The sequence below is a fragment of the Cynocephalus volans genome, chromosome 3 (assembly GCF_027409185.1).
Source record: "Cynocephalus volans isolate mCynVol1 chromosome 3, mCynVol1.pri, whole genome shotgun sequence".
In the NCBI taxonomy this organism is placed as follows: Eukaryota; Metazoa; Chordata; class Mammalia; order Dermoptera; family Cynocephalidae; genus Cynocephalus; species Cynocephalus volans.
Window position 1 is genome coordinate 21,077,275 of NC_084462.1, and position 26,566 is coordinate 21,103,840.

Consider the following 26,566-nt stretch of genomic DNA (forward strand, 5'->3'; position numbering starts at 1 on the left):
ACTTTCAGGCTAGGGGAGCCAGGGTGACACGGTTACTAATCTTCTCTTCCTCCCAAAATCAAGAAATGAGAACTCAAAAGCAGATACCTTACAATCCTGGACTAGGAAAAAACTCCTGAGGGCTGAATTTTGTACCTGAAGGAAGAAAGAACACGAACCCAAAACAAACTGGAGTGCTCTTTGTGCCAGCAGACCCCAGGCACCTAGTTCAGCGCAGGGACACTGTGTTTGCAGTGTTTCTGTCAAAAGAAGTAGCTAAAAACTAGTGCTCAATCTTCTTATCATGATCATCACAGATTGGGAAGAAAACTTCTGCAGCTCACATTTATTACATTGTTAAAATATATTCCATAAAATCTATTACACTGTTTAGAAAAAATTTATTTGAACATATGAAAGGAAAATTTAGAGACCCCCAATAAAACAGAGAAGTTCCTTTCTTAGGTGATGAGGAAATCCCGACAGGTTTCCCTGAGCAGTGCTGAGTGCTATGCACAAGCCTACAGGCATGACGTTTCAGCCCTGAGCTCCCGGAGCTGCAGAAAGAGCCTGTATGTATGGCAGGGACACATCACTTCACAAGGAAAGAGGCCAGACAGACTTGCAAACGCGGCTCCTGATGTCAGCATTCCTCACGGCACAGGCTCAGAGTGTCTGAAGTGACACATAAGAGAACAAAGGTTCACAGAATTGGCGTATTTTAAAAACACCTGCAGCACTCTTTCTGCAGAGGGCTGGACGTTCTTCCTTTCATCCATCCAATCTGGATTTTTAAGAATATGACCAGACAGGAGGCACCTGGACTGCGACGACTCAGAACTTCTGCACTAAGACGGTTCTGCTGGCAAGGAGGGGCCACTGGCTGCCTCCCCAAGGTCCTCTTCTGTGGGGTCCGTCACCCCTTCCTCCAGAAGGCTTCCTCCAACCCAGGTGCACAAGGCACACTGCCGCTTGGCGGCACTCAAGAGGCCAGCCTAGCGGATGGGCCTGAACGGGAACGTCATGCCTGAGATGAAGGTGTGCCCGGGGTGGGTGGGCAGGGCGGGGTGGGCAGCAGGATGGGCTGGCACAGCCCCGTAGCCCAGCGGGGGCGTGTGGATGTGAGGGTAGAACCCAGGGGGGAGTGCTGCGTGTGGTGACTGCTGAACTGGGCCTGAGATCACCAGCTGGAGCAGGCTGCAAACACAAGGAAAAGGGTTAGGACCACCAATTCCAAGACAATATTCTACAGCACACAAGAATCAGAGCTGGCTCTGTGCATCACCTGGGCCCACAGGGCAGAGAAAAGAGAGGCCTGGATTTGGTGGTGGCCTAACACAACTGGAGGCACAGACCAGGCAGGTTTCTGGACAGGTAGAAACCGAGCACAGGAGGGAGGGAGCAAGCTTGTGGCTGGGGAAGAGCAGAGGAGGTGACCTGGGGGTGGCAGGATTTAGACCAAGACCCAGGCACAGCCAGAGGGGAAGGACCAGCAGTGAGAGAGACAGGACACTGCAGGTGACAATGTGAGGAGAGAGGGGCCTGCACACCAGGCCTGTGGGCCACAGAGAGGTCCAGATGCAGCATGCAGCCCCCTCTGCCCTCAGCAGCTGGGGCACAGGGCCCACCGTATATCAGCTTCTGTTTCAGTCTCTGCTGGCTTTCTGCTTGCAAGGGTTGTGACTGAGGCACTGCAGCAAACAGGACGGCAGGCCAGTTTTCCCAAACTCATTCTTAATGATCGAATCCTAACTGAATTCCAAGTAGGAACCCACAAAAGCTGGCCTTGCAAATAACCCTGAAATAGAGTCTGATGTAGTGCCCCCCTCAAAGATGGCCTAGGCCTGGACCCCAGACCTTCCTGACCTTCAGGGCCTACCCCCTTTTCTACCCCCACCCTGCGAAGCTTCAGACCCTCCTGCTCACAGGCTCCCCCCCAACCCACCAGGCTCTGGGATCTGTGGGAACAACTGCACGCCCTCACCATCCCGCCCAATTCCCTTCCAGCCATGACCACCCCAGCCCCAGATGCCTGGACCTTCCCCTCTTCATGGGGAAGCATACCCATAGCCTCCACTTTCTGGCAATCCTCCTCCCCCTGTGCTCACCGGCCCATCCTTCCTGACCCCACTCTCCTTGGGGACAAACAGCAGAACCTCAAACCTATGCTCACCGCCTCCAGCTTTCCCCAGCCTCACCCCACCACGTCCTGCCATCAGCTTGAAGTGACCAAATCCCACACCCCTTCCTTTCCTCTGCCTTCTCCAGCCAGAAGCCTCTTCTGCAGACAGACCAGTACTGCTTGCTCCTCTCCTGACTATGCCCCAGGATCTCAGCCCGGCTGGGTCCTGTGTCTGGAAAAGTCTCCACCAGACACTCCCATCAAGAAATCCTGCCTGCCGGGTCCTGCTCATGCCCCATCAATTGCCCTGAGTTTCCTCAGCCCACAGTACCTCGCCTTCCCCGCATGCTGCCCTATTGGGTGCAGGGGCGCCTGTCCTCCTGGTCACCTCGCCCTCTGGCAGACCCTGACTGCTCTCTGCCTACTCCCCTGAGCTCCAGGACAGCAGGGTCTGGTCTGTCACAGACTGACCCTCACACTCAACCCTAGCACACAGGCTGGTGCTCAGAGCCCACAGAGGGCCTCGAGTGGTAAATTAGGGCATGAAGATTGGTACATCTTAGTGGCCCAGTGCTCTTCATTTACATTATTACCTCTTAATAGCTCTGGGTAAGAAATTCAATAAAAAATAAACCCAAGGAGGGAGTACTATAGAGGCAAAATTTAGGTCATGTGATTGTTTGAATCTGCACACCCTGCCAGAGATAGGAATCAAGGTTTCCAGTGTAGGCGGGAAGACAACTAACACAAAAGAGACCGTGAGAAATCAAAGCAGCATTCCAAGCAACTATCTGTCCTCTCCTTCTCCTCACATCAGTGCCAGGCCTACCCCTGGGAGGATGGGGTTCCCCTGGATATGAATTAGGAAAGGCAGCCACTTTGATACTCTAGAAGTGTCATTGTAGGGGACTGCTATGAAGTTGCAGAGGGGATTCCAGTGCAGACCACTAGTTATCAGACTAAGATGACATAAAGATTTATACCCTATCATTATTTTAATGCCCCCTAAGCACTAAAACATTAAATAAAACCTGTGGACGAAGAAGGGAAATATTACAAAGGGATTACTACAAAGGGAGGAAAGGTGCCAATTTATACTAACGATGTCCTCAGATGCTGGAGAATTTTCTTGGAACCCAGACCAAAAAAAGAAAAAGACTCGTGCAGCTCCCAAGGGAAAGCAGCCCTCCAGACAGTGTGTCCATTCTGTTGATATAACATCCCAAGCAGGACTATTCTGTCCCACCAGGATCCACTCCACTGCACCATTTTCATATTTATCCAGACACCTGATACAAGCTGCTCTTCCCTGTAGAGCTGGCGGCAGAGTGTGGCTTGGCAAGAGTCCACCAACCACAGTGCAAGGACACTGTTCCTCTGCCTGCCATGAATCAGCACCCAGCCAATCCCTGACCTCAAATTATGTTTCTGTGTTAGCCTGCCAGTGCCTGCCCAAACTTGCTGGACCTGGCAGAGCCGGCAGGCCAGGCCCCGGTAGCTGTGAGCACCCAAGATGTGGCTGAGTGAGCTCGCTCTCCTCTGTCCACACTGCCTGCCAATGCCAGCCCTGGAACCCCACGACTCCTTGTTAAGGACCAATGTGACTGTCTGAAGTAAGAACATGAATAATCCTACCAATTTAACTGAGTTGTTTCATTTCTACAAACCCTGCCCATGTGCCCAGGAGTTCTGCCTTCAACTATAAACAGTTCCTTGCACAGCAGTTGAAATTAGCAATTACCGCTTTTAGTGGATACATAATGGTCTACCCTTCTGATATATCGCAACTGATTTACTAAGTATCCCTATGCTGTGGGACAGCTAGGTTGCTTTCAGCTTTTTGCTACTAACACTGTATTTGGATGAAACACTTTTTGTGAAAATGGCTTTTAGCTTCTTTTCTCAGAATAGGTTCACAGAAGAGAAAATTCCTAAATTACTGAAAGAATGGTAACAGCAACAGCAGCTAACACTTATTGGATGCTTACTGTACACCAAGTACTGCTCTAAGTGCTTTCTGTGTTTTTATTCATTCATTCTTCACTATGGCAGGGAGGGGGAGGACAGCAAGGGGGACATGAAGCAGGTTCTATGATTTTCTCGATTTTACAGATGAGAAACCTGAGGCAGCAGGAGGTAGAGGAACTTGCCCAGGTCACATATACAGGATGTAACAAGGCCAGGATTCTTACCAGAATCGGTGTGGCCGCAGTTCCCACTTTTCACCACTATGACTGCATTTATGGAGAGGTTCCCACGTAGCAGGGACCATGCAGAGAAATTTATAAACACATCTCATTTCATCCCTGTTCCCACACTATGAGGTAGGCAATAGTCTTGCCCCCCATTTTACAAGGTGGGGGGGGGGGAACTGAGGCTCAGAGACATGTGAGGAGACTGCCCAAGCATCACAGCAAATCACAGACAGAGTTGCACTCAGAAACCAGGTCCAGGCCGCCTGATGGCCAAGTGCTGGTGGTAAGCAACACACTGCACTGTAGGGCTGCGGCTCTGCAGTACTATCCAGTGGGCTGTGCAATTCACATCACCGACAAAGTGCCAGTGCACCAGCCTCACCACTAAATATATGCATGCTAATTAAATGAGCATTAGATGATATTTGGAGTGTGCTCTTGTTTCTTTCCTTGACTCCCAGCAAGATCATCACTTTTTCTTATTTACTCTCACATGGGTTATGTTATCATATATCCGTTCCCACTTATTCTTAAGAGGTTCCTTAGAGAGAGAAGCTCTTAGACCCTGCAGACCAATTCTCCCCAAGGAACCCAGCACAAACAAGTCTGCCCAGTGTTGCCGACCTGCCTCCCCACACCCTGCCCCAACAATGCCAGCCCACCTGCAAGCCTCGAGAGGGCACTTACTTATTATGGGGCAGCCTGGAACACAAGGTTCTGAGGTCATCTGAAATTAGGAGATACAAGATTAAGGAACAGACTAGAAACAATGCGGTGAAGTACTCACTGATGTTCTCTTCAAGGATGCTAATAGCATTTGGGTCTTATACTACATTTTCCCAGCATCGCATAGAAACTGGGTTCTCCTCTTCTTCAATTTTTGCTTTAACAAACTAAGCCCAAAATAGAAGAAGTCACTTAGGAAAGAGGGCAGCCCTGCTGGCAGTCAGGTAGCTGGGAAAGAGCCCAAAGGCCAAGCTCTCATGGAGCAATCAGGCACCCAAGGTGTTCCAAGAGCAGGGGTAAGGCCGGAAACTCACGGCCAGTGACCATACCTCCGGGCCACAGGCAACCCTGTGGGTTAGTCAACAGTTAAAGAGCAAACACAAGCATGTCATTAGCACCAGATCATTCTCCTGGGAGAGATCAAACGTTGAAATGCAGGAGAATTAGGGAACCATCAAAATGGAAATGTCGTACGCCTTGACTGGGTATCAGTTACATGAATGTATACAAGGGGTCTTCAAAAAGTTCATGGAAGGATTCATATTATCTTTTAATTAATTTTTTCCACCAACTTTTTGAAGTACCCTCATATATTTGTCCAAATGCATCAATTAAACATTACATTTAACCTGTGCATTTTATTGTATATAAATTATGTCTCAATAAAAAAAGGACTGCAGAAAAAGAAAAAAGATTCAAAAGGAAAAATTATCCATGCTCGCAAAGAGTCCCCAGTCCTGGGCAAAAAAGAGCCAGGCAATGTCACGTCTGCAGCATGTTAGGACTCTGACAGGGGTGATGTGGGACAGTGGGAGTGAGAGGCCACTAGCGGGGTGAGAGGCCACTACCGGAGCTGTTCTGTGACTTCTACCCTCCTCCTCTCTGATCACTAGGAGGAAAGGAAGTCCTAAAAGAAGCAAAAACAATGTCTGTCTTGGAGCTCCTATTTTGTTTCTGCCAGGGTAGTGGTGTCCCTACTTCCAGGAGGCCTAGGCCAGCAATCACCTACCTCTTGTGCACAGCAGGGCTCCCGAGGCCATGGCCACCTGCAAAGCCTGTGCCAGCCGGTCCAGCGAGAGCTCAATCTCTTGGGAAGCATTCAGAGGGTTCAGTTCATCTGCCAACCGGTTGATCTCCTCTACCAGCGGGACCATGTGGTCAAACAGGATCAGCCCCAGGCGCCCATAAAGATTCTTCTCGGTTAAGTGCAACTGGAGCGTCATGAGAACCTGAAGGACACTGAGGTGGAGTTTTGAGTACAAGAGGTGGGAGTCTCTGTCCATCACCACACCCGAGTCCTTTGCAACCTTGTTGTTGATGTGGCCGTTGGATAAAGAGGGTTTCTTTTTCCTTTTATAAGCCAGAGGGGCCTTCACGCACCAGCGGATCAATCCAATGAGCGGGGTGAGCTCTAAAAATCCTATTGGTAGATTGGCTGCAATCGGAGTATTTAAAAAAGTGATGAGAATCAATCTTGGGTCCTCAAAAATCCAGTTGACAATCATTTCAAGCAAGTCCAAAGGTGGAATGAGATCATCTGAAAACAAAGACCATTAAGTCAGAAGTGTTCTCGGCCTCCAGGACAGGAGTAGGAAGCAGAAAGCTGGAAGATAGACCCCCAAGTTCACAGCACTCACCACCTGACACTGAGATCACTACCTCCTCGCTTGTGTTTTCTCTCTCATTCCCTAGAACATCCACTCCTTGAAAGCTGGGATGCCTGTTTTAGTCAATGTTATATCCCCAGTACCCAGGATCACTTGGCCAAGGCAGAGACTCAAGAAAGACTTGTTAAATCAACAGCTCCCTAGAACTCCATTATGCTTGGAAGAAATTTCCTTCTGTGTCAATTAAAATAAAATTCACTTTTTTGTGTGCAAAACTACCACCACACTTCACCCCTTCCCTTGTGAGTAGGTTTCCTCCTTGTATTCGGTGTCTCCTGCAGAGTACAGTGAAAGCTATGGTGACCTTCAGGGTCCTGTCAGTCATCTGTCAGCTGCCAAGGGCCATCCCAGCCCCAAAGCTGGAACCTTCATTTAAGCAAGAGCCTGACCTCCTGTGATCCAAGACTTGGCACGCTCTACCACCTAGACTGAGTACAAGAACAAATGTTGACACTTTTCTGGGCTTATTCTGTGCTAACATTCGTCTTAGTCCTTTATATAGATTAGTTCATTTAATCCTCCAACAACCCCATCTTTTATTCCCATACAAAGGAAGAGGAAACTGAGGCACAGTGATGTTAAATAATTTCCCCAAGACTCAACAAAACTATGTGGTGGCCCAGATCTGACATCAGCTGCAGCCAGGCTTTTAACCGTTAGGCTACACTGCCCATCCTGCAATCAGCATGCAATGCCCTTAAGATGGCTGGCTGTGTTCACAGGACTAAATCCCCAGCCTCCTCTCTCTGGAGCTGTGCACCCCATAGCTTATGGGATAGCTAAGAATGAGAGAGCCCCTTCTAGGCTGCTGAGGTGATTCAAAGCCAAGCACAAAAAAGGAGAGTGTGGGAGGAGCAAGATACATGTTGATAAAAGGTTTCCAACTGCTCTTTCTCTGGAGACTGGTCTTTTCTCCTGAGATTATTCCTACTGATTGCTTTAGTATTAACCACCCATCATCCCACCCCTTCAGCTGCGAACTGATGTCAACAGTAGGTTTCAGTTGTCGTCTACAATTCTTACTTGGCAATCCCATGTCCGGTGCCTTGACTCCCCCAAGATGTTTCTGTCTGGGCAACGCCAGGCTCACATCCACCTCTCTGGTGTGCACTCCCCTCCTCCCCCCATCTCAGCTGAACCATCTCTAATAGCTTGAAGGCAGTGTTTACAGGTGTACACACGTGCCCTGGGCATACACATAAGTGTGCGTACTTTGTGAGTGAATCCTCAATCTCTACAACCTTCCTACTTAGAGAACCAAGCTCTCGGCACCATTTAGACAAGAGGAAGTTCTGTATGGTTAGGCAAGATTCTTCCTTTTTGTAGTTCTGACTCCCCAAGAATGCTCTCCTGTTACCATAACCACCCAAGAGCAGCAGCCATCACCATTCTTATGGCAGCCTCCAGGCCACCACTGTGTGCTCAGTGGCTTGAGAAATCACCAGCATATCAGACTGACACACTGGCTTAAGCAAAAAATACCATGACTTAGATCCACTCTAGCAAGTCAGTGGTATTTCCTGAATGTCACTTTCTATTCCATGTGCTAACTCATCCATTGCCAACTACAAGGCCAATTTCTGTCCTTATTGGCCCGGAATAAATGACTTGAAAGCAACTATGATGCTGAAAACTGGGTTTAATTAAATCTCTCCTATTGGAAAACAAAAGCCCTGACTACTGTTCCCAGCTCTTAGGAAGTCTTTGCGGGAGAGTGCCAGGGAAATTCCACTCTAACATCATGGCCCGTTCTACAGGACCTGTGTCCCATTCCAGTGGCTAAGTGCCATGTGAGAGAGAACAGGAAATCAGCACATAAAGATGGTACATACTTGCATGCTTATGCTATCTCCACACAAACTTTCTCAAAAGGGTTAAAAAGTCCAACAGCAAGAAAAAATGTTAAAATAAAAGGAAGCTCAAATATAATTAGGGAGCTGATGGAAGACCAATAATGGACTGAACGAAAATGGAAGATATCACTGAAGGCTCTCAAATTGCTGGCTTAGCTATCGGACTGGGATAAGAAAGAGACTACTTGCCATCTGAGCAGCAAGAGCAAAGGACAGAAAAGGAAGAACCTGAAACACAAGCAGAAGAAAGAGCTCTGAGCCTGGCTCTGCACAGTAAGCCACTTGCCAGGGCCCATAACTTCCCCACATGGAAATCAAGGCCCATAGTCCTGCCTGGGAGCCACACAGGGCTATAGGTATCACGCAAGGACACAGGCATGGAAGGACTCTGTGCACTAGAAAGCCATGCTTTCAATCCCTGTTCCTTGGAACCCACCCCCAGAGAAAGAAAGTGGGCAGCAAAGCCCAGTGAGTGGGAGTCCGAGTCCCCTGCCCCAATTCCACCACAGCTGGTCAGCTTCTAATGTTTTTTGTTTTTTGTGTTTTTTTATTGGGAGGGATCTGCTGCTGGACAAGGATAAGGGACCTGGGCTTCTCCAAGCCAAAGCCAAATGCTATCTCATGGTGGTTCCGAGGACCTCTACTGGCATCTTGCTGAGAAAGCCTCAAAAATGTCACTAACAGTAGAACCAACATGCATGTCTCCTAGTGCAAAGCACTGAGGATACACTGTCACCTAGGTAATATTGTGGCCAGAAAGTTTAACTCAAATCTTTTCGTAAGGAAACAATCAGACAAATCCAAATTGAGGGACATTCTACAAAACAGGCCTGAGCGCTTCAAAAATGTTAATGTTATTAAAGATTTTTTTTAAATGCTGGAGAGCTGGTCTAGACTTAGAAAGACCAAAGAGGGCCGGCCCGTGGCTCACTCAGGAGAGTGTTGTGCTGATAATACCAAGGCCACGGGTTCAGATTCCTATATAGGGATGGCCGGTTAGCTCACTTGGGAGAGCGTGGTGCTGACAACACCAAGTCAAGGGTTAAGATCTCCTTACCGGTCATCTTAAATAAATAATAAATAAAATAAAAATAAATAAAAATAAAAAGACCAAAGAGACATGATGACTATATGTAACATATGATCTCTGACTGGACCCTGAATTCTCCTGATCCCTCAAAGTAAAAAAAAAAGGCAATAAAAGACATGATTGAGACATCAGAAAATCTGAATAGAAGTTATATATTAGATAACAGTATTCAGTAGATATTAAATTTCTTAGGTGTGATAACAGCATCATGGTTATGTAAGAGAATGTTGTTGTTCTTAGGAGATATATGCTTAAGTATTTGGCACATGATATCAACAAATTCTCAATAGTTCAGGGAAAAAAAGTGTGTTTGTGTGTGTGTGTGTGTGAAGAGAAACAGAATTCATGACAAAATGTGAATAATGACTGAATCTAGGTGACAAGTATATGAATATTTGTTTCACTATTCTTATAACTTTTCTGAAGTTTTGAATTTTTTCAAAATAAAAAGTAGGGGATAAAAAAGCAAATCATACGTCTAGAGAGAAAGCCACGCCTCATCGGACGTCGGATGTAGGATCCTTTTGGTGCTGTCTGCCACTTCAACCACTCAGACTGAGGCAACTGGATATCACTAAGGAAAGCTCCCTCTTAGCAAACTGCACAGTCCAGGTGGCCCACACATTTAGCTTTCGGCCCACAATAAAAACATACATTACAGAGAAAAAAGTCCAAAGCAGTCACTGAACATTTCACCTGGGTATTCAGTGGCAAATAAAACTAGCAATCAGTTGAATCTCCTTTAACAGCAACAACCTGTTTAAAGTTTACCTGATGACAGGTCATAGAGCGCAGTGACGGAAGTTATGAACTGGCAGCAGAACCGAGGGCTGGCATTGAATATCTGCTTCAGCGTCTGAACGGATCCCGGCACCAAACAGCAGTAGTCATCCACGAGGGCCCTGGCTAACTTCACACAGTAGACCACAGGCGTCCGCTGCAAAGAAGCCACAGTCCACATCACTACTACGTACATATGGCAAAGACCGCCAGAACTGGCAATACCACTTCCAAGAGGGGAAAAAGATGTTAACAGCTTAATTTGAAGCAGGAGTCAGCAACTAAAGCCCACAGGTGAAATCCGTCCACCACCCCTTTTTGTAAATAAAGTTTCATCAAGACACAGTTGTGTTCAGTTGTTTGCCTACTGTCTAACACTGCTCTTCCATGACAAGGCCAGAGCTGAGTAAGTGTGACAGAGACTGTGTGACCTGCAACACCTAAAATATTTACTATTTTGCCCTTTAAGGGAAACGTCTGCCAATCCTTGCTTTAAAGTTTGCTTGGGAAAGATCATTTCTGACTTCAGGTGATGAAATGACAACTTCTGTAACCCTACAGGATTCCAGGTGAGACTCTGCAGGTAAAAATTAACAGTTGCTACCACTCTGAAGAGATTTAGGAGAATTTGTGAACTATCACATGATTAAAATGTTTGTTTAGAGTAGTACTTTCTAAATTTCCCTTACAGTCCTATTCTCCTCAGCAGGAATTCTATAATTTCTATAGAATTCAAAAATTCTATAATTTTTGAACCAACATCACCATCCTCCCCTGCCTTTTTCCTTCCAACTTATATGTCAATTTGTAGCTCTGGCCACCTTCAGCAGCTCAGGATGCTATATAGTTCCAGGGTGCCAACTTGGCCAGCAGGAGAAACTACAGGAGAAACAAGAACGAGAGAGTAAGGCCAGATTGTTTATTCTGACTGTAATTTGCCCCCACAACACCAAACCAGCCATTAAGAACATCAATTTCTCTACCTTTACACAGGTGGAAGCTGCAGTTCCTCACTCCAGCGTGCCAAACCCTGATCCAAACCACTAAGACCTTTTCCTGTTGTTCACATCTGCTTTCATTTTGCCAAAATGCCAGCACAACAGCACCACAAGATAAATTCTTAAAAAACTATATGATAAATTAGAAGATTTTTTTTTTAAAAAGATGACCAGTAAGCGGATCTTAACCCTTGACTTGGTGTTGTCAGCACCACGCTCTCCCAAGTGAGCCACGTACCGGCCCTACATAGGGATCTGAACCCGTGGCCTTGGTGTTATCAGCACCACACTCTCCCAAGTGAGCCATGGGCCAGCCCTAAATTAGAAGATGTTAAACTTGGTTTCATTAGTCTGTCAAGAGATAAAGGTAATTCTGAGATTAAATATAAGGCACATGATCAATTTAGATACCCCAGAAATTGGATTAGTGAAAATTTAGGTACAGATTCCACTGAGATTTACCTGTGTACTACAAATAATATTTTAAATCTTTTTTGGGGGGCAACTAACCAGTGTTGGGATCCAAACCCTTTGACCTTGGTTTTATCAGCACCGTGCACTAACCAAGTGAGCTAACCAGCCAGCCCTACAAATAATATATTATTGCTAGCCAAATTTTAAGGTTAAATAAGATTACAAGAAAAACATTTAATTAAATTGGAAAAAAATTTTCCAGTACTTGAGAATGAGGCAGGTTTATGAAACTAAATGCAGTAAATTCTGCTAGCTTGGCTAACAATCAGATGATTCAAAATTTTTGTCTAATAATTGTTTTAAATGGATTATCAACTTTTCAAAGACTCTGAGTAGCAAAAAAGCAAAACAAAATGAATCTTCCAAAATACCATCTAATTAAACCTATTGTAAATATACATTTTATATAACATGTAATATTTAAAAACAGTCAAGAAGGCTCTTATATCTATATCCATTAGAAAAGCCACCAATTTTGTGATGTCACACTGTTCTACTGTAAAACAACTCACATGCTTACTCACCTAACTTGTCAATAACAACTTCCTAATGACAAGTAAACATTGTCACAATTTGATATATAATAATCCTTTTAAAAAAAAATCTTATCTTTGAGACCACATGCATACTTTTTCAAAATACCACCTTATAATTCTCACCTAAGAAAAAGATTTTTCAGGTGTTCTGAAGACTGGACCTTTTCTTTTTTCCTTCATTAAAAAAAAATCATTTACCATTACAAACTACTTTGTTCTCAAGAGTGATTACTATCTCTATATAAAAATGGGACTACGGTGTAGCTATCAGTACACAAGGCAGTAATGATCAAGGAAGTAACATAAGAGGAAAAGACCTCTTGAGAAAATCAATTAAATGAAAATTACTGACAGTAAACTCTTCACTCTCAGAAGGAAGGCTATTTCTAGAGCAGTACTACCTGAAGCCAGGAGGCTGCACACTCCAGTACTGGGATTCGACACACAGCCACGGCCATAGAGACCAGTTTTCCCAACAAGCTCATCCGGCTGTCATCGGTTTTGTTTCCTTGGGGACTGAAAAGGGATGAGAAAATAATCTGTCGGACAGAGTCCTTCGTTTGCTCCTGGAAATAATTGCACATGATTTCAAGAAGTTGAAGCTCCTGAAGAGAATTCAGTCTCTGCAAAACAAATCCAGGAGAAGCTATAAGAAATTTGGCTTTAACATGCTTATTAATTCACACAGTAAAGAAACAGGAAATATATTATTTCCCTGAGAGTACTTTTCACCCTTCTGAAGCCCAGGTCCCAAGAAGTAGAACTTGGCTATTAATCTCAGAAAAAGATTACATATGAGTATATCATACATCATCGTGGAGGACTCAATATGACCCACAACGGTCTCGATAACAGGCTAACAAGCCTTTAGTGAGTGGGCAGTCCCCAAAGTCTCTTGCTCTAACACCACCGAGGCACGGCTGTCACACGCCCCGCAAGACAGGCACGCAGCTAAGCAACGCCGCGCGACTGCAGAGAAGTGGGTCTGGGGACTGCTGCAAGAGCAAAGCCGGGAAGAGAACGGAGTCCCTGAACGAACGGCGTTTGAGGTTAGGGAAATACTTGTCATCGAGGGGGCCTATCGGGGACCCGTCGGGGCGGTCACCCGGTCCGCTGACCCCGGCCGCCCCGCCGCACCTTGGGCTGCGCGCCGCGCTCCTTGGGCACCTGGAACATGAACTCCTCCAGCAGCTCCACGGGGCCCTTGTCCACGATGGGCAGCGGCGCGCTCTGCAGCTGGCTGCTGAAATAGATGTCCAAGTGGTACAGCACCTCCTTGGCGGCGCTCAGCGCGTCGCGGCGCAGCAGCGAGTGGCGGATGTCGCTCATGGTGCGGCCGCCGCGGCCCCAGAGCGTCCCACTTCCGCCCGGGAGCCGGGGACGCGCCGCCGCCTGCGGAGACAAAGAGGCGCGACCGTGCCTCCGCCCCGACCCGGGGCCTGGGCCGCGGCGCCCGCCTGCCCGCCGCTGCCTGCTCCCGGCCTGCTCAGGGGGTCATCGCCGCCGCTGCCCGCTGGCGGGCGCCCGGGAGTCCGACTGCGGCGCCACGAAGAGCCGCGGGAGCCGACGCCGCGCGGCCGAACGGCTGCGGAATGCCTGGCACGGCGACGGCGGCTTGCAGGGGCCAAGTGCAGGCAGCGGCTGGGAGCGCTCCCGGAAGGGCGCCCCCTGGCGACCGAGGCCGGCCCGCGGGCGGGAAAGGGCGCCGCCCGGCCGGAGGTACGCCCCGCCCCGCCCCCTGGCCACAAGACCAGGAGCCGCCGCCAAGTCCGGCTTGCCACATACCCCAGTGAATGCCCACTCGAGACTTTCCGAGGCTCCCTGGCTAGTTTTGCGCGGCGTTCAAAGCCTCCACCATTTGATTTCACCGTGCTTTGCCACCAGCGAGGATGGGAGGGTGGGGTTGCCTAGCCTTGGCTTGGGGCTTCCCGAGTTGGATTCCCTCGAAGTCCCACAATCCATCTTAAAGATTACATCTATTCTGCACACACGGGCTGCTGTGACAGATGATGCCCGGTAAGGACCTCCCTACTCCCTGCTCCCACTTCCTATCCCCAGGGTCCCTATTCCCCAATAATCTCCAGTAGCCTGGCTTCCCTGCATGCTGGATCCTTGGCCTCACCTGGGAGGGCCATGGGACTCTTAGGTAGCCCACAAGATCCAACCCACCTGCGTCCTGCTTCTAAAAATCCTCAGCACGTTATATGAACCTCTTTTCCGGTGGTCAGTAGTCATCTCAAGGCATTGAATTAGCTGTTTAGTTTTGGAATTTTTAAACAGGGCAAAAAGATTTGAATATGGCCAGAAGAGGCTGTGGAGGGCAGGCAGGAGGCCACAGGTACAGGAATGTGCCTCGTATAAAGCCCATGCTGGCTCAAAGGTAGGCCTGGGTGAAGATGTTGTGGTGGTTAAGGAGATGAAAATCCCCTGGGAGAGAGGGGATAGAGAATAGGGAAGGGTAATAAAGAAGGCGCATCCAGGCACAGCTCCAACACGTTGAGTCACTGAGACCCTGTCCTGCACATCAGGAGACAGTCGTAAGGCCCTTCCTGTCCAAGAGCCCAGAGTCTAGAGCGAGAGACCAAGGTCTCAGTGTTACATGGAACCTCTGAGAAGTCATTCTTGATCCCCTTGACACTAGGACTTCAGAGGTGCTCGGTTCCAACAGAGGATAAGCAAGGGGGATATCTACCACAGCACCTGGCGAAGATTAGGCACTCAGTAAACACGTTGTCCCTTCCCTTCCTTACCCACTGAAAGTCGATTTATAAACACACAGCAGAAACCAAAAAACAACACTGAGAACATAAGTATCCATGTGTATAAATAAATGTATACTATATTTAAAAGACAGTAACACTTTTCATTCATATTTCTTTTTTTTCTCATAATGTGGATTGGCAGGTAGAAATATCTCTCGAAGGTTGCTCCAAAGCCCATGGGAGTGAATGTTCTGGTAGACTTGGGGCTCCGCTGATGGGGACCGGGCCACAAGGGGGCAACGCTGGCACCAGGCCCAGTCACCTCTGTACCATTCATTAGTAGTCTGGTTGGTGGCAGCCAGGTACAGAACAAAGCACAGGTAGCCCCCCAGGAGGAAGCTCAGGATCATGACAAACCCCAGCAGGAAGACAATCCTTGGGAAGGTCAGGAACAGGTACTGGAGGTAAAGAAGCAACAGCATATTAGGCAGTTGGACTGTGACATTCCTAAGGGTCAGTAACCACCAGCCCTGGTCCTGCCCACAGATACAACACAGCTGCCTCCTCAGCTCACCTTCCTGTGCTCAAATCTGACCCACTGAACATAAATCAGAACCATAAACAGCACTGATAAATAGTCCAGGAATAATCCTAGTATGTACAAGATTCTACTATGGGTTAAATGAAGTGTTCACATTGAGCGAAAGGGAAAGGTTACTCAGGACATGGTGCTATGCCAGTTAGCTATTTATAACATAAATAAACCAAAACCTAGTTCGCACATCAAAATAAAATCTAGTTGGACAAAAGAGATCAATGTCTCTTAAAACAATACAACTACAAAAATTCATGTACAAGGACATTCATTGATTTTAATAGCCTGTCTTCCTGAAAGAAACAAGTTAAATGTCCATCCATGAGGAAGAGTAAAATAAACCCTTGGATAGTCACGCCATGGAATAATAGGAGCCATTAAAATGAGGTCAATTTCTATGGACTGATATTGAAAAAACTGTGATACATTGCCCAATGAGAAAGGCAAGATGCAAGGATCACAATGTGACCTTATTTGTGTAAAAACAAAACAAAACAAAACAAAACAGACTCTGTAATGGTGTATGGCCAAATGAATAAACATAGGAAAAAAGCCTGGAAATACACACACCAGCTACGAAAGTGGTTACCTCTGGGAAGTGGAGCAGGGGTGGGGAGGAGATAATTCTCACTTTTCATTTTAAACACTACTTCTGGACTGCTTGAATTTTTATGTTATTTTTGTAACTAAGAAAATGAAGAATTTAGGCTGGCCGGTTAGCTAGGATGGTTAGAGCACAGTGTTGTAACATCAAGGTCAAGGGTGCTCACAAAGAATCTCACAAAGAAGCTATACAAATGACTGACAAACAAGGAAAGTAATCAAAACTAATCCAAGAAATATGATTTTTTTTAAAGGTACACCATATTTTCCTATCAAACTAGAAAACCCTTCCCACACCCAGGCAGCGGCAGTGCCTGCTCTGATGCAGTGAAATTAACACTTATACTCTGTTCTAAGCATAAGCTTTAGAAAAGCAATTTGACTATATATTAATATCAACAGTATTATAATGTTGATAATCTTTGATCCAGTATTTGTATTTTTTGGAATCTCTCCTAAAGAAATAGTCCTAAATACAAAAACAAAACTATAGATTACCCATTGCAAAGGAGAAAATGAGCTTTACCAATGGAGAGAGCACTGGTGGTCACCACCTTAACCAATAATGGATCAAACCTGGAGTTACTGATACTATGTTCCACCTGATGGGATGCAATATGAAACACACATTGTTACATAAGCAATATTTTTGCCAAAAATATTTAACCCAAATCTAACTAAGCCTCTAAAACTAACTTCCAGCTTACAGTAATATAAGGAAATAGAAAAAAGTTAGATGGCACAACTAGGAAACAGAGAAATCTAGACCATAGGGCATTCTAAAAGACAACTAGACTACAAAAAAAAAAAATCATGAAAAAAAGGTAGGGGCACTGTTTTAGACTTAAAAGAGACTAAAAAGACATAACATTCAAGTGCAAGGCGTAACTATAAAGTGGATTCTGTTTCAGGAAGGTAAAAGATTTATAAGAGATATGTTCAGAACAAAACTTGAATATGGACTAGATAAAATATAGACCTATTATTACTTTTCTTATGTGGGATAATAGAATTGTAGTTATACAATATGTAGACATACTTAAAAGATGCATGCAAGCTCAGTGAAGTGACGATATCTCCAACTTATTTCTAACAATACAGAAAAAATATATCACATATACAGAAAAAAAACAGATTAAAATGTTAAATTTTTAAAACTAGGTGGACGGTTTATGGGTAGTCACTTCTGTTATTTTAACTCTTCTGGGTCTGGAAATTTTCATAACTGGATAAAATTTAAGAATAAAAACCACTTAAGATTAGAACAACAATGAGGTATCATTACATACCTATCAAAATGGCTAGAGTGAAAAACAGTGATAACATTAAATGCCAGCAGGGATGCTGGTGAGAATGTAAAATAATACAATTGCTCTGTCCTTCAAAGGATGAATGGTTGAAAAACTGATACATGCATCCCATGGAATACACAGTAATAAAAAGGAATGAGCTACTGATACATGCAGCAATGTGGATGGCTATCAAGGGAGTTATGCTGAGTGAAAAAAGCCAACCTCAAAAGGATGCATACTTTATGACTCTTATTTATGAAACAACTGTAGAATAACGTAATTACAGAAATAGAGAATGGATTGGTGGTGGCCAGGTGTTAGGGATGCAGGGGAGATGGGTGTGGCCATAAAGGGGTAACGCGAAGGAGTCTTGTGTACAATTGAGCATCTTGATTGTAGTGGTGGTTATACAAGGCTACACATACAAGTCTGCACAGAGCTACACACACACACACACACGCACACACGCACACACACACATACAACTAGTGAATCAGCTCTGTGGATTGTGCCCATGTCACTTTTTTGATTTTTAGCATTGTACTGTGGTTGTATAAAATAGTGGCATAGGAGGAGAGGGTTAGGAGTGCATGGGACATCCTGTGTATTTCTTTGTAACCTCCCATAAATCGATAAACTATAATTATTTTAAAATAGTAGTGTTAAAAAAGATACTGGCTTTAAGACTAAGTGGTTCTGTGTGTTTTATCATGTTAAGAAAATATCCTTCAATATCCTTCAGTTCCTATTTTTGAGTGTTTTTTAAATCATGAACAAGTGTTGAATTTTGTGAAAGGCTTTTCAGCATCTAAACAAATAACCAGGTCATTGCTCCTTATAGTTAATATGTGGTGGATAATATTAATCAATTTCCTTATATTGAACCAATCTTGCATTTCTGGAATATGTCCCACTTGTGCATGACATATTATTTTCTTTGAAACAAAAGAAATAAAAAACATTCAAGGAGAATTAGGCAGTTAACCCAAAAAAATGACTACTCATATGCTACTTCCCATAAATGAAGTAGAAATCTTTTAGTGATCAAATGAGTTGTTTGTTTGTTTCTTTTTTCCCTCCCTCCCCTCCCAAATCAGTTTTTTAAAAGATTGGCTTCAACCCCTACATTATGACAAACTCCTGTTGACAAGGTGTCATAACAAGTCAATGGGAAAGAAGTCTTTTCAAGAAATGGTACTGGGACAACTAGATATCCACATACTAAAGAATAAAGATGTAAACCTACCTTACACCAAATATAAAAACTAACTCAAAATATATCAAAGACCTAAATGTAAGAGCTAAAATTATAAGACTCTTAGAAGAAAACATAGGTGTAAATCTTTATGACCTTGGATTAGGCAATGGTTTCTTAAATATGACACTAAAGCACAAGCAACAAAAGAAAAAACAGATAAATTGAACTTCTTCAAAATTAAAAACTCTTCTGTTTCAAAGAAAACTATCAAAAACATAAAAAGACAAATCCACAGAATGGGAGAAATATATCTAATGAGGATCTAGTGTCCAGAATAAAGAATTCTTACAGCTCAACAATAAATGACACGTAACCCAATTTAAGTGGGCAAAGGTTTTGAATAGACATTTCTCCAAAGAGGATATACAAATTGCCAATAAGCACATGAAAAGATACACAACATCATTAATCATTAAGGAAATACAAATCAAACCACAATGAGATACCACCTCATACCCATGAGGAAGGCTAAAATCAAAAAGACAGGCAATAAAAAGTGTTGGCAAGGATGTGGAGAAACTGGAAACCCAATACACTGCTGGTGGGAAAGTAAAATGGTACACTTTTTTTTTTTTTTTTTTTGTCTTTTTGTGACCGGCCGCACCGCGCTCAGCCAGTGAGCGCACCGGCCATCCTTATATAGGATCCAAACCCGCGGCGGGAGCGCTGCTGCGCTCCCAGCGCTGCACTCTCCCGAGTGGGCCACGGGGTCGGCCCGTAAAATGGTACACTTTGAAAAACAGCCTGGCAGTTCCTCAAATGATTACAGAGTTACCATAAGACCCAGTAATTGCACTCCTAGGTACATTTTGAAGAAAAATGAAAACAGATGTCCACACAAAAACTGTAAGTGAATGTTCACAGCAGCATTATTAAAAAATAATCAAAAAGTGGAAACATCCAAATGTCCATCAACTGATGAATAAATGAATAAAACGTGGTATATCCATACAATGAAATATTATTCAGCCATAAGAAAGAATGAAGTGCAGATTCATGTTCCAACATGGACGAACCTTGAAAACATTCCAAAAGGCCACATGCTGTATTATTTCATTTACATGAAATGTCCAGAAAAGGCAAATCCATAAAGACAGAAAATAGATTAGTGGTTGCCAGGGTCTGCGGGAGGAAGAAAAGGGGAGTGTTTCTTTTTGGGGTGATGAAATGTTCTGAAAATTAGATAGTGGTGATGGTTGCATAACTCTGTGAATATACTGAAACCACTGAACCGTACACTTTAATAGGGTGAATATTATGGCATGTGCATTTTATATCCATTTTTTAAAAAAGGAATAGTTTCATGTTTTTACTGGAAAAACAAACATTCTTTCTCCAATTCTGAAACCTGAAGTCAGAAACCTACAGCCCACAGCATAATTACCTGAATAAGAAAGACTGTGTCCATAACCTGGAAGCGACCGAGATCATCAATGTAAGTCTCCTGGTACAGCTCCGACACCACCACCAAGTGGACCAGAAACGCAGTGCTCACAATGGCCATGGAGGCAGCCGAGGCCGTCAACGTCAAGAGGTAGATGAGGAAGTACCTGGTGTTCCAGGCCCCAATGCAGTTGTTTACCCAAACACAGTGATGGTCAAAACGATGCACACACCAGTTACACACACCTAAACAGAAAGAAGGGAGCTATGCGCTGGGTTGGTCCGTGATGAGACAATGACATTGTGCACACCTATGGAGATTTTTACAAACTGACCACTGGCAGTATGAGTAGAGAGAAATGGCAGCTGTCATTTACAAGTTTTTAGAACTGCAATGTCCAATACAGTAGCCATGTGGCTATTGAGCACTTGAAATATGGCTACAAGAAAAATCTGAAAGAATACTTTGTCAGTATGGACAAATTTAGTTTTTTCAATTTATACAATATTCCTTTGAATTCAATGTGAATAATACTGAGGTGATATGAGTTAGTGAATTTACTTAATTTGGACATACTTAGTCTTAAAACTGATGTTTTTGCTTTAAAGTCAAGTCAATTCTCCTCATGAAGATGAACATTATTTCAATGTAGATGTGGACAGTAAAGGAAAATGACATTTTGGTACTCAGTTCAGTTACTGGAAAACTTTTAAGAATGTCTGGATATAGCTTGGGTATGTGAGTCTACTCTTCCAACTGTAAATTTTATGAACTCTAAATATTGATCAAGTATTTCCAATGAAAGTTTCGTGTCCAAATTGAGATGTGTTGTAAATGAAGCCGACATACCAGATTTCAAAGACTTGGTATGAAGAAGAGAATATAAACTATCTCATAAATAATTCTGTACATGTTAAAATGATGTTCTAGGTATGTTGGGTTAAATAAAATATATGATTAAAATTAATTGTCTCTTACTGCTTTTGTAGTGTGGCCACTATAAAATTTAAAATTACATATGTGGCTCACATTATATTTTTGTTAGGCACCACTAGTCTAGAATCTTGGGCACTCCCCAGAAGACTAGGTTTCCCACTAAAATCTGCAAACACAACATCCCACAGAAACATCTCTTGGGCAGCATGCCCTGCCACATGTCAAGGAAGGGCTGTTATGCCCAGGGCTGAGAGTCATCCACTACACAAGAACACGAGACTATACCCTCAGTCATCTGAAAGAAACCATTACCTGGCCTCTACCAGTAGTGGTCACCTCACATCTGGGGATCAGATGGCTCTGCTTTTAGATTCATGAAACATTCCCTTACAGACAAAGCCCATGTGTGCATTGTGGAGTGTACAGCTAGAACCAGGAGAGCCCACTTACTACAGTGCTTGGATCGAGCTGGTTTTCTTAAATCACAAGAAGAGCACCTCACGTTCTTTGGAAACATCACTTCATCATATTCATAAACTTGAAGAAAAAATAATTCATTTGCTTTTGTTATGATGCCTGAAAAAAGTAAGAATGAATGTCAGTTTCAAGCAATATGGTGGACTAGATGTTCACAAAACCTGTCCCAACACAACTAAAACTACTATATTTAATATTTTAGGTAATTCATTTTTTATAACTGCTTTATTGACATATAATTCACAAACCCAATTCTCCCATTTAAATTGTACAATTTAATGGTTTTTAATACATTCGCAGAGTTATGCAACCATCGCCACAATTTTAGGACATTTTTATTACCCCCAAAAGAAACCCGTTAGCAGTCACTCCCCATTTCTCTTTAATGCCCCCAGGCCTTGGAAACCACTAATCTACTTTCTGTCTGCGTAGAATTTGCCTTTTCTGGACACTTCATATAAATGGAGTTACATAATATGTGGCCTTTTGTGTCTGGCTTCTTTCATTCAGCATGTTTTTAAGGTTCATCCATGCTGCAGCATGAATCTGTATTTCATTCTTTTTTATGACTGAATAATACTCCACTTAATGAGTTTATCACATTTTATTTATCCATTTATCAGTTGATGGACATCTGATGCTTCAAGGGCAGAAAAGTTTAAAAGTAAAAGGATGGAAAAAAAATATCACGCAAATACCAATCCAAAAAAAAGTAGTATAATAATGTTAGTATCAGACAAAAGAGACTTGAGAGCAAAGAGCATTAGGAGTGATAAAGGGGCTCACTATGTTTTAAAATAAGATTCAACTTACCAGGAAGAGAAAATACTAATTCTAAATTTGACTGCATTTAATAAGAAAAAAAATAAAACATATAATAGTTTCAAAATATGAAGCAAAAAGTGACTGACTACAAGGAGAAATCTGTCAAGTCTACCCTCAGAATGAGGTAACATACCATTCTCAATAATTGATTGATAAAACAAACAAAAAATTAATATGGATATAAAATATTTGAACATAATTAACAACGTTGATGTAATGGAATTACATGGTCCTCTCTGCCCAAGAACTAAAAAATACACACTCTTTCTAGCACACATGGATCACTTACAAAAACCACATGCCCTGTCATAATACAAGTATCAATAAATTTTTTTAAAAGAAACAGTACCATAGAGACCCAAGCTCTATATATAACACAAGGAAGTTAAAGTATCAAAAAGATAAACCTTTTTTAAAAGTATAGTGGAAAAATTTGAGCAATTCTAAATAACCCATGGATCAAAGAAGAATAAAATAAAATTAGAAAATACTCAAAACTGAAAGATAATAAAACTACCACATATCAAATCTTTTGCAAAGTCCTTAGGGGGACCACTACCTGTTTACAGCACTATCAGCAAGACAGTTGAGCTGTTACCAGTCTGTATACAAAGCGCCTCAACTTACCAGGATTGGTTGCACAAGTTAGGGTGAAAAAAACCAGGTTCACAATCAACAGCAGGTAGGGCAGAAGAAGGTAATCCAAGGAGAACTCCAGCTCTTGACAGTAGTCAAATATTTCCCAGGTATATTCAGCGTAAACCATCCCTTGCAAGACCACGTGCAGGATAATGAAAGTGTGGTTTCTGAAAGGAAAAAGACATATACATGGCTTGTTCACAGAGGCTTCTCCAATGAAGAAATCATACAATACTAAGGAAAGTAACCAAGGGCCAACCACTTGCTTTGGGCATGAGATAATTAAGAATTAAATAAGAAACTATATGAAATACTTCACATGTATTTTAAAGAAATACATGTCAATATTTCCCCACTCTAAAAAAAAAAAAACAACACACGTCAAACCCTAGAGACAGAAGGCAGACCATCCACGAGGAGAGATTCTGAACCCACAACTATTAATCCTTTCCAGCAGCCCTTCCTCTACCATGCTGGGAACCACAAGGAGCTTCCTGAAGCTAGAGGACAGCAACAATTAATAATCAAAACAGAAAAGAGGATGACAGTGAAACTCTGAAATATAAATACCGCGAATGGAAGAGGTAATGAAGCAATCTTTGCATGGCTCTCTGAAGGCATTCTGGGACTATACAGGAAATTACCTGAAACAAAAGAAAAGGGAATGACTCAGTTTCATTTCTCTTCCCCTCCTGCCCCCAACTCCCAAACAAATGAGATGCACCACACACACCTGGCAAGACTGGTGATGCTAAGTTTGTTTCCACATATGAGCAGAGAAGCGATTTAAGAGAGAATAAAGAGAAAGACCTCCGTGTACTGGCCTTCCTTTGACGTTAACTTTCCTTTTCTACTCTGCCCTGTCAGGGTCTTCAGGGAAAGGAAGGCAAGCAGAGGGGAAGGATCAGGGAATGCCAATGTGAAGGCTGCTCCTTCCCATGCCCAGGGTTCAATCTCAGGTTCCAGAATCCACCTCCAGATTACTGGGCATTAGCCTGGATCTCTCCCAAGTCAACCCCTTCCCATGGCTGTTTGTCCCTATTTTGCTCACTCTGATACCTGAAGGAGGGCTGGTAGCACGATGCTCAGCATTCTGCTCATGCTCCAGTTTTACCCATCAAGCCCCTCCAAGCAGACATTGCTCACATCCATGACCATTTACAGGCATCAAACCCAGAGGAAAATGGCCAATCTTGAAAATGCTATCTTATCTCAAAGCATCATCCCAAGATTACATTCAGCAGTAACAAAACAAAAACAGAGACTTTAGAATATATGACTGACATAAATAAAAAATAAATGAGCCAATGAATTTAAACAGCATCTCTTTTTTGTCCTGTCAGGAAACCAGTGAGTCTTTTAGACTAGCTCAGTACTTAAAATTCAGTGGTATCCAAGGGTCATTGTTACCTGTTCTCCTCTCCTGACCAGGCCTTTCAAGTGATGGGTTTTTGAGCAGATGCAGATCATAACAACACCAATCAGCACCAAAGCCAGGTAGCACAAGAAGAGAACCAGAAAGTCCATCCTGGGGGCTACAGAGGAACAGAAAGAGGGTGACTATCTGTTACTGAGGGATTTATTCCATGGCACATATTCTCAGACATCAACTCCCTAACTGGCTCCCAAAACAGAATTCATCAGCCCTCAAGTACATGCCACAGAGCCCTACTGCCCCTCGTGGGACCTCCCACATGGTCCTGAGCTCTCTCCTTAAAGATGAAGTTTCCTAATCTAACACTGCGGCATCTCCTGCCCACAAGTTCCAAAATTAAGTGAGAAAGAAAACGCATCCACCTTCCTTCCTCCCAGCAACAAATCATTCTTCTACTTCCTTAAATGTTCACACAGATACTAATACAGAATGCACACAAAAGAGCCTACTGACAATGCCATCAGAATAAGCATCTACTAGGGGCAGTCAGAGGCCCCACACCCAAGATCAGGTATGTGTCCTATGAAGCATCCCTCCAGAACAGTGGCCAAAACCATCAGGGATCACCCACCAGAACCACAGTCAACACACAGGTTTGTGTTAAGAAGCTGCAAATGGTTACTTTTGCCCCTAGCATATATGATTCGGGGCGGGACTTCCAACCAAGATAACTAAACCAGAGACTATTCATGACATAAAACAGAATAAACAGTTAAGAGTTTAAGAGCAGCAATCCTCACAAAGTGATTCAGGGTCCCCAGCCTACATATTTCTCCTGGTTGGATAATATTCAGCCGGCAGCTCTGGCATTCCTCCTCCTAACATTCACGAAGAATTCAAAAAGCAGCTCCTCTTGGGCAGCGGTGTGTACCTGGCACACCAGGTGGCACCCAAAACCTGCAGGAGACATGATTCCTCCAGGAGGCTGGATCTGGCTGCAGAGACAGATCAATTCAACACTCACGTAATAGGAGTTCAACAGATCAATTCAACACTCACGAGAATAGGACTCAGTAGGAGTTAGCGGGAGAACACATCGTGGAAAACAGTTTGGAAGGGGGGATGTTGATCCCCAGCCACTGTGAACGGGTTATAAGACATCGTGCGAAACAGCAAATTAGGAAGAAATAGGCCAAGCCGGTAGGTAGCCTTGGGTCTATCCCTATCTCTATTCCTGAGGCCCCCACTCTGGAGAACAGAGGGCCTCCCGAGGCTAATCTATGTCACAGGCTCCAGGCGGGTGGGCCTGGCCGGAGTTATCCCCCCAGGGCCGGAGCCCGGCTAGAAGGAGGCAGAGTGCAGCCGGCTCGGAGGGGACACCGGGGGCGCCCGGGCCTCGGACGGGGAGGAGGTAGGACACGGGGACAGGGAGGGTCAGACGAGAAGACCAACAGCCCTGGGCCAGCGGGGGTGTCAGAGAGCCCCGAGGAGGCGGCCTTACCGCCAGGCTCAGCCAACCTACAGCCGCAGCCCGCCGGAGCCTCCAGGGCGCGCCCCGAGACGTCTGGCGGACTCGTGACGTCAGCGCGTGATCGCGGCGAGACCCACTTCCGGCGGAAGTGTGCGAGGACGGCCGAGGGGTTCCGGGCGGGCCGCTTATCTACTGTGAGGTGGGGGTCGCCCCTGGCCCCGTCCTCCGCGTCTCCGGGGGGCGTCGGGTGTGGCCGCTGGGCAGAGGGATTGTAGAGCACCGTTGCCAGGAGCGCCAGGAGAGGACCGTCCTGGGCCTCGTGCGGGCGAGAACGCGGGTGCTGGGAAATAGGCCGAGCCGCCCTGCCGCGTGGGAACAGCCCAGTTGTGGTCCCCTCACAGCCAAGCAAGGGGACCCGGCGGCCATGGGTAGTCACACTTGGGGGCTCCTATACTGTGTCTTCGTGGTGGACAAAGTTTGCTTGTAGCCAGCCACACTGTTGTGATCTGTCCTAACCTCTCCAACATCTGCCACCGCGGAAGCGGGTAGAAGACTTCTGTACCCATCAGAGTCAGATTCCGCTCCACGT

The 26,566-nt window shown here is 44.6% G+C and overlaps 2 protein-coding genes across 7 annotated transcripts; both read right to left on the bottom strand.

The window, feature by feature from the left end:
* Positions 1–360: 360 nt before the first annotated feature.
* On the bottom strand, positions 361–14,011 carry INTS15 (integrator complex subunit 15). Of its 2 annotated transcripts, none has more exons than XM_063091008.1 (6): positions 13,588–14,011; positions 12,822–13,043; positions 10,404–10,569; positions 6,032–6,559; positions 4,984–5,023; positions 361–1,176 (listed from the first exon to the last, which is right to left on the bottom strand). In XM_063091008.1, exons 1-6 carry the CDS (start codon positions 13,747–13,749, stop codon positions 975–977), a joined length of 1,320 nt encoding a protein of 439 aa, XP_062947078.1. In that variant the 5' UTR covers positions 13,750–14,011; the 3' UTR covers positions 361–974. The 2 variants fall into 2 exon arrangements, with proteins under 2 accessions (XP_062947078.1, XP_062947077.1); XM_063091007.1 differs by having other exon boundaries at positions 13,558–14,011.
* A 1,222-nt stretch (positions 14,012–15,233) lies between these two features.
* On the bottom strand, positions 15,234–26,079 carry ZDHHC4 (zinc finger DHHC-type palmitoyltransferase 4). Of its 5 annotated transcripts, none has more exons than XM_063090685.1 (8): positions 26,008–26,079; positions 25,333–25,501; positions 24,542–24,666; positions 23,702–23,775; positions 23,120–23,298; positions 21,641–21,766; positions 20,255–20,499; positions 15,234–15,580 (listed from the first exon to the last, which is right to left on the bottom strand). In XM_063090685.1, exons 3-8 carry the CDS (start codon positions 24,656–24,658, stop codon positions 15,284–15,286), a joined length of 1,038 nt encoding a protein of 345 aa, XP_062946755.1. In that variant the 5' UTR covers positions 24,659–24,666; positions 25,333–25,501; positions 26,008–26,079; the 3' UTR covers positions 15,234–15,283. The 5 variants fall into 5 exon arrangements, with proteins under 5 accessions (XP_062946755.1, XP_062946758.1, XP_062946757.1 ...); XM_063090688.1 differs by having other exon boundaries at positions 25,333–25,463; positions 26,008–26,075; XM_063090687.1 differs by having other exon boundaries at positions 25,438–25,501; positions 26,008–26,073.
* Between the last annotated feature and the right edge of the window lie 487 nt (positions 26,080–26,566).

Coding starts and splice junctions, on each gene's coding strand:
- INTS15 (XM_063091007.1), bottom strand. CDS start 13,749: ATGAGCGACATCCGCCACTCGCTGCTGCGCCGCGACGCGCTGAGCGCC. Junction 6,560..10,403: donor GCTCTATGACCTGTCATCAG/GTAAACTTTAAA, acceptor CTTTGTTTTCAG/ATGATCTCATTCCACCTTTG. Junction 5,024..6,031: donor AGCCCTGCTGTGCACAAGAG/GTAGGTGATTGC, acceptor TCCTAATTTCAG/ATGACCTCAGAACCTTGTGT.
- ZDHHC4 (XM_063090685.1), bottom strand. CDS start 24,658: ATGGACTTTCTGGTTCTCTTCTTGTGCTACCTGGCTTTGGTGCTGATT. Junction 23,299..23,701: donor CATTACCTCTTCCATTCGCG/GTATTTATATTT, acceptor TTTTCCTTTCAG/AAACCACACTTTCATTATCC. Junction 21,767..23,119: donor AACTTGTGCAACCAATCCTG/GTAAGTTGAGGC, acceptor TACTTTTTTCAG/GCATCATAACAAAAGCAAAT.